The 12,198-nt window shown below is 42.0% G+C and overlaps 1 protein-coding gene across 1 annotated transcript in view; it reads right to left on the bottom strand.

Annotated features, from left to right (window-relative positions):
* The window catches only part of ITPRID1 (ITPR interacting domain containing 1), a 65,627-nt gene extending 55,198 nt beyond the window's left edge, over window positions 1–10,429 (bottom strand). The window contains exons 1-3 of the mRNA XM_075271097.1: window positions 10,382–10,429; window positions 9,999–10,050; window positions 2,964–3,044 (exon numbers count right to left, since the gene is read on the bottom strand). Of these exons, the coding sequence (XP_075127198.1) occupies window positions 2,964–3,044; window positions 9,999–10,036 (119 nt within the window). The 5' untranslated portion in view covers window positions 10,037–10,050; window positions 10,382–10,429. The remainder of the gene's footprint in view (window positions 1–2,963; window positions 3,045–9,998; window positions 10,051–10,381) is intronic.
* Window positions 10,430–12,198: the final 1,769 nt, after the last annotated feature.

Below are 12,198 nucleotides of genomic sequence, written 5' to 3'. Positions count from 1 at the left end.
TCCAAAACTCTAACAGGGAATATAAAATCCCAGGTACGTTCACCTGTAACACACCTAATGTAGTGTATTTAATAATATGCACCAAATGTTCCACTGAAAATCTGTATGTTGGAGAGACCGGTCAGAAGCTCAGAATGAGAATGAACGCACATCGCCATACAATTAGAGAACAAAGAATGGACCTTCCTGTGTGAAAACATTTCTGCAACAAAGATCATAATATCACCAATGACATAAAAAATTTGATTTTAAGAGGGAATTTTAAATCCAAGAAGAACAGACTGATTTATGAGTACAAGTGCATGACCCTATTTAACACTCTGGAGAATGGAATGGCATCCTACAGAAATCACTGACCTGAGACAGCCATAAAGACACTCTGACCTGATAAGAACCTGGGAACTGTGGATTTGTTTACTTGTACATACCAATAAGCTTCTTCCCCTCTTCCCCCCTCCCTCCTAAAATTATATCCCTATGTGTCCTGTTGTACATAAATATGCAGCCTTCAGAAATTGATTCATTAAAAAAGGTATCATCTACTGAAGACTTTCAAGTTTTTTGTTTTTTATATTTCCTACCCTTATGTCAAATTTAAGTAATACTATGGCATCTCTGACACTGCCATACATAATAGTATTTAGAACGGTCGTCAGCTTGGCAGTCACATACAGATGCCTGAGAGACACATATGGTTCTTGAGCCATTGGTTGTAGGATATGTTTTCTATGTATTCCCAGGACTGCATAACTTGCCTTAATATTTACTGTAGTCAGGGCCGCCGATAGGCCAGTACTACTGCTACTGGCATCAGGGGCCCGGCCAAATTTAAAAATTGGGGGGGGCCCGGGCCTACTGGCACCGGCAGCAGTCATTGTATGTCCTGTTTGTTTCAACTCAGATCTGCGCCAAAGGACGCAGATCTGAGTTAAACACTTACGCGGCTGAAGCAAGGAGCTGACACAGGTGGAACGTGAAACTGGGGGCAGATGAAGGAGAGGACGGCATGACACTGGGGTCAGAGATGGAGGGACATGAATCTGGGGGAAGAGATGGAGAGGACGGCATGACACTGGGGGCAGAGATGGAGGGACATGAATCCGGGGGCAGAGATGGAGGGGACATGAATCTGGGGGCAGAGATGGAGGGGACATGAATCTGGGGGCAGAGATGGAGGGGACATGAATCTGGGGGCAGAGATGAAGGGGACATGAATCTGGGGGAAGAGATGGGGGACATGAATCTGGGGGCAGAGATGGGGGACATGAATCTGGGGGCAGAGATGGAGGGGACATTAATCTGGGGGCAGAGATGGGGGGACATGAATCTGGGGGCAGAGATGGAGGGACATGAATCCGGGGGCAGAGATGTGGGGACATGAATCTGTGGGCAGAAATGGAGGGGACATGAATCCGGGGGCAGAGATGGGGGGACATGAATCTGAGGGCAGAGATGGAGGGGACATGAATCTGGGGGCAGAGATGCGGGGACATGAATCTGAGGGCAGAGATGGAGGGGACATGAATCTGGGGGCAGAGATGGAGAGGACATGAATCTGGGGGCAGATGAAGGGTGTATATGAAGCTGGGGGAGAGATGGAGGGGGGACATATAATTTACGGGTGACTGTAGGAGGATTATACAGCGCTGCACATTTTGTCCCTCTTTTGGTTCTTCAAAAGTTGGGAGGTATGGGTACAGGGGGCAATGGAAAGATGTTAGAGGGTAGACGGGGGGGATTGTTGGGACATCGGGTGTGCGGCACTGCGGAGAGGGAACTGGGGCAATAATATATAATATATAAGTTTTTAGCTGGAGAATAATAATGATGTAGGCTGCTATGCTACTAGCATAGCAGCCTGTTTGGGGGTGGGACTTGCACTTTAAAGGAGTATTCACGTTGTGTTTTTGGCCTTCCTTGCCGGGATACGTTGGTAACCAGTCACAATCAGCTCCCAACTTATCCCTGCACGGAGAACTGCAGGCCCCCCTTTTTTTTTAATGGCCAGTTCTTCGTGCAGGGATAAGTTGACAGTTGATTCTGACTGGTTACCAACGTATCCCGGCAAGGGAGGCCAAAAACGCAATGTGAAAAAGGCCTGAGGATTTATTAGGAGGGCTCTTATAAATAGTGTTGGCTCTCTATAGGCGCTGTCACACGTAGCAGATCTTACCTGCAAATAGAATCTGATTAAGCCTTGTAATGCTGCTAAATAAAGGGAAATGTAATACAGAATTGGTATGATGCAAAATAAGGTAGTTTTAAAATGGCGTGGGGGGGGGGCAGACACTTAGGCTGTATGGGGCCCCAAAATTGCTGATGGCGGCCCTGACTGTAGTTACAGAAGTTCTGTATTAAAAAGAGTCCCCCAAGCCACACAACCAGAAACTAACCGTGATCTCAGCAGACACAGATCTAGCAGTCTATTTTATTCTGTCCCCTTCACCCTTTAGCAAAAGGTCTGATCTTTGGATTTACTGGTTGAAAGATTTTTTTATTTTCAAACAATTTCGGATTTTTTTTTCAAGTTTTGTTTTCAGGACTGATGTAGCTTTATTTTCACCTCCTTTTACGACCACATGACCTTGAATGTTTTTAACTAATGGGTTAATTACGGTTCTACTTGATGCCATTACTTTTCACTAGTACAGTATGTAGTTGCTATGTACATGATATCCCTCTGTACTTTTAGTGATGGTGTAGAATAGAGTAACTTCCCATGGTTTTATATGTTTCCTCCATATTGTGAACTCAAATTTAGTTTCTTATGTGGGATAGTTGGCTGCTTAAAAGGGTAGCCCAAGACACAAATATTGATGGCTTAACTTTAGGATAGGGCTTTAATATCAGATTAGTGCACTCAGCATCTTTATGTATATTAATACGAAGGATTAGTCTTCATAACTCATAATAACGCAAAATGAATATTCTAAAACAAATATAAAAACTACAGAGGAGCGAACCTTGTAGGAACACTTGGAGAAGGTTTGTTGGTCCCATCACTTCTTGCAATTGGAAATTTTTCTATATAATTATGTAGAGAGCTGTACGAGACAAATACAAAGAAATAAATTCATATCTATTCTTCCGAGCAAATATATTCATTTTCGTGAATTCATTTACTCTTAAATTAACTGCATTAAAAACAAAAAAATAGAAAAAAAAATGAGAAAAAAAACATAATGTGTGCCTAATTCAAGCCTCAGCATCTTACTTTGGAAAACAAAATATGGTAGCATATTGTAGGTGTGAGAATAAAGGTGTTAGGTGTTAGCAAATGCTAATTATACTGTAAATGAGACAGAAGGTATCCTACTTTATGACAGATGGTGAATCAGCTGCTAACCTTCAGGGAACACAGCTTCTCTAGCCATGACTTCCAAAATATATTATTTCAGAAATAATGTGTTCTTTTTTTGAGATATGTACGCCAAAGATCAAACTGTCTGCATAATTTAGATGGAATCATACATTGTTGGGGAAGTCACTTTTAACCCGCTTTGGTTTTTAATTGAATGTAGCCAAGCAAAAAATTGCAAAACTAGTATTCTTGAGATTGTCTTTAGAAAGTGATAAAACAGTTAAAAATGTAACTTATATTCTTTTTAATGAGCTGTCTAGCATTTCTGGTCACTTGTTGACTACAAAAGCAGGGGTTATAAAATAAACAATGTGCTTGTAGCAGCCCTTTAATAAGTCTGTACAGAAACCATCCAGCCCTTTGTCAAGTGTTTGAATTTCAAAAAATATTTCTAAAAAATAATTTTCCTGTTTCCTCAATTGAGTAGTACATGTTATTATCATTGTAGTTTTCCAGTGTGAGATTTTTTTTCCCACTGTAAGACCGGGGTCCCATGTGAGGTAAACACTGCAGTTTGTCCACTGCGGAAACACCATGGTAAAACCTGCAGGCATTTTAAAACCCCATCCACATGTTGCGGAAAAATACGCGCAGTGGAAACAGTGTGATTTCCAAAGTGGAACCATTATAAAATATTGTCCTGGTGTCAAGATATTGCTGTTACATGCTAGTTTCAGCAGCACCTAGCGTACTATTGATTCCCTTCTTAGGTTAAGGCCCCAAGTAGCGAAACGCAGAAAAAAACACTGCGGAAACACATTACATTTTTTTCTGAAGTTTTTTTTTCTTAGTGAGTTTTCCTCTGCAGACTTTTTGTCCCTATTATACCTATATGGAAACCGGCATTTTCACAGGTATAATGGACATGCTGCAATTTTCAAAAAAGCAAGCTTTTCCGTTACAGATTTCTTTCTACAAAGTTTGAATGGGAGTGGCCAGAATCTCATCCACTTTGCAGATAATATAAAACACTGCGTTTTCGCAACCTTGGGCCATGACCTTAAATGTTCACCAATCCCTTCACCTAAGATGATCTAGACAGTGTGACAGTCTGCTTCAATTATACCTATAGGAGAATTGACATGCTTCGATTTCCAAAAACACAATGGCTTTGAAGATCAATGTGTGGATGGGATTCGCTAGAACGCCAAAACACACCACGCGAGGATGCAGTCTTATCTAGGACGCTGAGGAACAGCTGACATGACATTTGGCTTTTGTTAATGTTGTTACTGTTTGCTTGTGAAAAGTATTCCAATATATTTATTATAGGATATCTCTTTTCACAATAATGTATGAGAAATTTTTATTACGGCATTAACATTTTTCTGAACTGGTTTGCTGTGGGTTTACCCCTATAATGCATAGGAAAATAGATCTTGCAGGCTTGATTATTATTTTTAGCATATAATGACAACAATTCTTCCATTCTACATTACGGTCTGGTGAACATACAAATCTGGTTAAAAAGCAAATTACATAATCGGTTAGTTCACCCCTGTTCATAGTCTGGGCATGACAATTTAGTATACTTACAGTCCTATGAAAAAGTTTGGGCACCCCTATTAATCTTAATCATTTTTAGTTCTAAATATTTTGGTGTTTGCAACAGCCATTTCAGTTTGATATATCTAATAACTGATGGACACAGTAATATTTCAGGATTGAAATGAGGTTTATTGTACTAACAGAAAATGCGAAATATGCATTAAACCAAAATTTGACCGGTGCAAAAATATGGGCACCTCAACAGAAAAGTGACATTAATATTTAGTACATCCTCCTTTTGCAAAGATAACAGCCTCTAGTTGCTTCCTGTAGCTTTTAATCAGTTCCTGGATCCTGGATGAAGGTATTTTGGACCATTTCTTTCTACAAAACAATTCAAGTTCAGTTAAGTTAGATGGTCGCCGAACATGGACAGCCCGCTCTCAAATGATCTGAAAACAAAGATTGTTCAACATAGTTGTTCAGGGGAAGGATACAAAACGTTGTCTCAGAGATTTAACCTGTCAGTTTCCACTGTGAGGAACATAGTAAGGAAATGGAAGACCACAGGGACAGTTCTTGTTAAGCCCAGAAGTGGCAGGCCAAGAAAAATATCAGAAAGGCAGAGAAGAAGAATGGTGAGAACAGTCAAGGACAATCCACAGACCACCTCCAAAGAGCTGCAGCATCATCTTGCTGCAGATGGTGTCACTGTGCATCGGTCAGCAATACAGGGCACTTTGCACAAGGAGAAGCTGTATGGGAGAGTGATGAGAAAGAAGCCGTTTCTGCACGTACGCCACAAATAGAGTTGCCTGAGGTATGAAAAAGCACATTTGGACAAGGCAGCTTCATTTTGGAAACAAAAATTGAGTTGTTTGGTTATAAAAAAAAGGCGTTATGCATGGTGTCCAAAAAGAAACAGCATTCCAAGAAAAACACATGCTACCCACTGTAAAATTTGGTGGAGGTTCCATCATGCTTTGGGGCTGTGTGGCCAATGCCGGCATCGGGAATCTTGTTAAAGTTGAGAGTCGCATGGATTCCACTCAGTATCAGCAGATTCTTGAGAATAATGTTCAAGAATCAGTGACGAAGTTGAAGTTACGCCGGGGATGGATATTTCAGCAAGACAATGATCCAAAACACCGCTCCAAATCCTCAGGCATTCATGCAGAGGAACAATTACAATGTTCTGGAATGGCCATCCCAGTCCCCAGACCTGAATATCATTGAACATCTGTGGGATGATTTGAAGCGGGCTGTCCATGCTCGGCGACCATCTAACTTAACTGAACTTGAATTGTTTGTCCAAAATACCTTTATCCAGGATCCAGGAACTGATTAAAAGCTACAGGAAGCGACTAGAGGCTGTTATCTTTGCAAAAGGAGGATCTACTAAATATTAATGTCACTTTTCTGTTGAGGTGCCCATACTTTTGCACCGGTCAAATTTTGGTTTAATGCATATTGCACATTTTCTGTTAGTACAATAAACCTCATTTCAATCCTGAAATATTACTGTGTCCATCAGTTATTAGATATATCAAACTGAAATGGCTGTTATAAACACCAAAATATTTAGAACTAAAAATGATTAAGATTAATAGGGGTGCCCAAACTTTTTCATAGGACTGTATATATAGTATACGCCCCCATATTGGACTCCAAGTAAACAATATTATTATTAAAGACTCCTTTAGGCTAAAGCCCCACTTAGCGAGCGGCAGAAAGTGCACCAAGGACATTGCCCCTGTACTGTACAGGACACAGAGGTGCAGTAACAAAGACTTGCAACCAGTTACCTGATTTGGAAATGTGAGTAAGAAATATTCTTAAGGCTTTATAGGGATTAGTTTGTCTTATTAATTTAACAGTTATGAGAACGGTAGGAAAATAATTATGTGATGAATGCTTGTACTTGTAGAAGAACTGGACACTGGAAAGAGAAATCTCGTGAGCTAGCTAGGCTGTACAAGATGTAAATATAAGGCACTTACGTAGATGTGACTTGTGACTGTCAGTTACCATAGTCTTTCTTAATGGAAAATATCCTAATAGGGAAATATTGTGTCTTTATAGACAGCAAAGCAATGTAATAAAGACTGAATGCTTGGCCATGCACTGCTGAAATAGAAGATGTTGCTATGGAAGAGGATAATGTAATAACAAAGAGCATTGATCAAAAGAAGATATTTCAGCATGACGTTTGTCTCTGTGTTGTGTTTCAGCACAATTCCTCATAAATGGGAGTGTCAGTTTATAAGAATCAGTTTATTTAATCAGTCAACAGAGATATTTCCCCTGTGTATAAGAAAGTATTGAAGAGGAAGTAAAAGGTAATCCTAAAAAAAAGAAAGAAAATTGATACACAAAGGAGAGTTTGTCCATAAGAGCTTACAGTCTAAATAGAAATGGCAGGAAGGACAATCTGTACAAGGACAGAATAAGTGCTCTGACTTATGACTGTCTTAGAGGAGGATGAATCCCAGAGAGGGCCACAGAACTGCATACATCACACAGACATGAGAGGCCACAGAACTGCATGCATCACACAGACATGAGAGGCCACAGAACTGCATGCATCACACAGGCCAGAGACGGCCACAGAACTGCATGCATCACAAAGACATGAGAGGCCACAGAACTGCATGCATCACACAGACATGAGAGGGCCACAGAACTGTATGTATCACACAGGCCAGAGAGGGCCCAGAACTGCATACATCACATGGGCCAGAGAGAGCCACAGAACTGCATGCATCACACAGGCCAGAGAGGGCCACAGAACTGCATGCATCACACAGACATGAGAGGCCACAGAACTGCATGCATCACACAGACATGAGAGGGCCACAGAACTGTATGTATCACACAGGCCAGAGAGGGCCCAGAACTGCATACATCACATGGGCCAGAGAGAGCCACAGAACTGCATGCATCACACAGACATGAGAGGGCCACAGAGCTGCATGCATCACACAGACATGAGAGGGCCACAGAACTGCATGCATCACATGGGCCAGAGAGGGCCACAGAACTGCATGCATCACACGGGCCAGAGAGGGCCACAGAACTGCATGCATCACACAGACATGAGAGGCCACAGAACTGCATGAATCACATGGGCCAGAAAGGGCCACAGAACTGCATGCATCACATGGGCCAGAAAGGGCCACAGAACTGCATGCATCACATGGGCCAGAAAGGGCCACAGAACTGCATGCATCACACAGACATGAGAGGGCCACAGAACTGCATGCATCACATGGGCCAGAGAGGGCCCAGAACTGCATATATCACACAGGCCAGAAAGGGCCCAGAACTGCATACATCACACGGGCCAGAGAGGGCCACAGAACTGCATGCATCACACAGACATGAGGCCACAGAACTGCATGCATCACATAGCCCAGAAAGGGCCACAGAACTGCATTCATCACATAGGCCAGAGAGGGCCCAGAACTGCATACATCACATGGGCCAGAAAGGGCCACAGAAATGCATGCATCACACAGGCCAGAGAGGGCCCAGAACTGCATACATCACACAGACATGAGAGGCCACAGAACTGCATGCATCACACAGACATGAGAGGGCCACAGAACTCCATATACCACACAGGCCAGAGAGGGCCACAGAACTGCATGCATCACACAGACATGAGAGGCCACAGAACTGCATGCATCACACAGACATGAGAGGGCCACAGAACTGCATATACCACACAGGTCAGAGAGGGCCACAGAACTGCATATATCACACAGGCCAGAGAGGGCCACAGAACTGCATATATCACACAGACATGAGGCCACAGAACTGCATGCATCACATAGCCCAGAAAGGGCCACAGAACTGCATTCATCACATAGGCCAGAGAGGGCCCAGAACTGCATGCATCACACAGACATGAGAGGCCACAGAACTGCATACATCCCATGGGCCAGAGAGAGCCACAGAACTGCATGCATCACATGGACCAGAGAGGGCCACAGAACTGCATGCATCACACGAGTCAGAGAGGCCACAGAACTGCATGCATCACATGGACCAGAGAGGGCCACAGAACTGCATGCATCACACGAGTCAGAGAGGCCACAGAACTGCATGCATCATACAGGCCAGAGAGTCCATAGAACTGCATGCATCACACGGGTCAGAGAGGCCACAGAACTACATGCATCACACAGGTCAGAGAGGCCACAGAACTGCATGCATCATACAGGCCAGAGAGTCCATAGAACTGCATGCATCACACGGGTCAGAGAGGGCCCAGAACTGCATACATCACATGGGCCAGAGAGGGCCATACCGGACTCTAAACTTGAGTCACCCAAAACAAGCTTAGGAAACTTCTGAAATCTGAGTTATATTTCCCTCCATGTTCAATGGGAAGCATTACAATATAACTACAGTAGTTTAGATTTTAATAAATCTCATCCACATGCTGCAAGAAAAAAATACACATGGAATCCCTACAGAAATTTAAAGTATCCATTAGGAGGCCAGAGAAATAAAAAACAATCTATGAGATTTTTATCATAAGGGGCATCTTTTTAAACATACCCCCTCCTATCCTAGAATGCTACTTCAGTAGACTATTAGATTTTCACAAAGGCACCCTACTTGTAAAGTGTATTTGTCAGTTCACTTAAAATATATTCAATAAAACCATAAACTATATATATTTCCAACAGAGGCGTAGCTTGAAGCTCATGGTCCCCAATGAAAAATCTCTAAATGTATATTTTATGTGGCAGAAGAATCTTTGGGGTCCCCTCAGGTCTACACTCTTCTAGCGCCCACTTTGCTGCCTAGATTATTTCTACTTTGCCATGCCTACCTGTATGAATTATCCTCTTGTTTACACTTGTGTTACATTATATCAAAAGATCAGAGAAGCAGAAAAATCTCGTAAATGCTGCATAAAGCATACTTCATTGTGTAAATTGCAAGTACCATGCTGGGATCCCTATTATATGTACAGTCTACAACTCCTCTCTGAACAGTTTTCAATCTGTCAGTGTTAAACAGTCAATACCACCCATTTTCGCTGCGTCTTTTATGTAAAGGAATAAAGCATTTATAAATGTTTCTACAATAGAACTAGAATACAGTATGTTTATATACTGAAAAGAATATCGCTTACCTCATATAGTCTTTGACAGATAACTTGATTATCCCCATTCTGCAAATGGAACCTGAGTAGTGAGGTCAGGGAAATAAATAGATCAACATTTTAGAAATTGTAGTTATTGTAGTTGTAGTTATTGAAATTGTGGAGTTGCAATTGAGTGACAAAAGTAAGAAGGTTGTCGTCCTACTACAGTAGGCACCCACATCACTGGTTAACTACTACTGGTGCTTCTCCATCCAGATCCTGTCTATGTTCCTCTAGTGGCCTACAAATTATCTTGCATCCAAAAGTAAAAATCCTATCTTGGAAGTGAATCTCTGACACCTCACCAGCCTTGAAGTATGACTGTGCATATAAACCAAAATGTCTCATAGTAGGTTTTTATTTCCTCTTACCTTCTACAGATATAGATGAGTTATCTTCGTCTTTGTTTAGTATGTTAACATCTGAAATGGATATAAGATTATAAAATAATGCTTTGGATTAATGATTGGGAAATTATAATATTGCATGCTCTTGTTATGATTTAATAATTTTGTTCATGGAAATGATTTGGTTTCCTTATATAGTATTTGGCAAAAATGCAGATTGTAGAGCTATTCTTTCAGATAAAATATCAATGCCCTAATAACATCTTGTGCATACATTAACATATACTGACCAAGCACCATAAATGTACAGTATTTGATCCTGGACTGCAAACCTACACCATTATAAAGGTACTGTTTGATGCTAGTTTAAAGCTCTCTTGCTCCTGCTATCTTACAGGAGCAGGTTAGGTGCTGGCTGTCCAAGTCTTCCGGGAACTTAAGAGGAGAAAACTGAAACAGTTTCTAACTGCTTCTGTCTTAATATCTCGAAATGAACACTATGTACCCTGTTTCCCCGAAAATAAGACACCCCCCCCCCCTTCACCTTCTGGATCACATACAACCAGCAGTCATGCCGGCGCTCTGCTAAGGAAGCATCAGCATGACTGCCGATTGTTCCCCGCTCCAGCCGCTGCATAAGACATCCCCCGAAAATAAGAAAGGTCATATATTTTGTTTTATAATTAATTATAAGAGACTGTCTTATTTTCAGGGAAACAGGGTAGCACTGAATGACCTCTACTTGATCCTGTAAATCACCTCTACCAGTGACTGTTGTTACTGCATTGGGTTTATTTTTTTTTTATTTATTTTTTTTTTATGTAGATTGTGAGCCCCACATAGAGCTCACAATGTACATTTTTTCCCTATCAGTATGTCTTTTTGGAATATGGGATGGAAATCCATGCAAACACGGGGAGAACATACAAACTCCTTGCAGATGTTTTTTTGTTTGCCCTTGGTGGGATTTGAACACCAGGACCCAATGCTGCAAGGCTGCAGTGCTAACCACTGAGCCACCGTGTGGCCCCACATTGGGTTTATTTTACCCAGCTAGGGCTAGTTCACACGTAGTGCATCGGCATCCCATCGTGGCTTTCCTCTCTGGATTAGGCCCAAATGAATAGGCCTAGTCCGGAGGGTGGTGTCGCGAGGTAGAGGTCTGCGGCTGAATCAGCCACCAAATGCACCTGAAGAAAGGGCAGCTCGCTTCTTTTTTCGCGAGCGGTTTGTTCCTGACTCCCATTGATTTCAATGGGAGGTAGTTTTTTTTAGCAGGATTTTGACACGTATACCACGTCAAAATCCTGACCATTTTGCCCCATGTGAAATAGCCCTTAAAGTGGAAATGTGCAAGATAAAAAAAAAAAAAATTTGAAAACAGATTCTAAATGGCAGTCATGGCTTTGTTGTTAGGGTAAGGGTAATTTTCAATGGGAGCCGTCTTTTTGTTCAGGATTTTGAGGCTAATATGGCGTTTGTTCCGGCTCCCGGAAAATAGAACGGACATGCTAATTCTTCAGGCAGATTCGCCTTGCGAATCCGCCTGAAGACATTCCCTCCTCCCGTGTAGGCCCATTGATTGGGCCTAATCTGGAGCGGAGTGCGTGACTGGATACCAGTGCAGTGCTCCGGCATTCAGTCACAGCTACCCGTTTTTTGGTCCGGAACCTGAGGTGGCTTCCTTTCTCTATCATTGAGAGAGTTTTATTTATCATGCTGCATGATAGTACAGTATGTAAAGGGTTTCCACAGGATTCAACATGTACCTGTAACTAAACCAACAGAAGATAAACTGTTGTACAACACCTCTATCAATATCTGACGTCTGCAGCCATAAA

Source organism: Leptodactylus fuscus, chromosome 4 (genome assembly GCF_031893055.1).
Source record: "Leptodactylus fuscus isolate aLepFus1 chromosome 4, aLepFus1.hap2, whole genome shotgun sequence".
Taxonomy (NCBI): Eukaryota; Metazoa; Chordata; class Amphibia; order Anura; family Leptodactylidae; genus Leptodactylus; species Leptodactylus fuscus.
The sequence above is the reverse complement of the archived record's forward strand: the minus strand, read 5'-3'. Positions and strand labels throughout refer to the sequence as shown.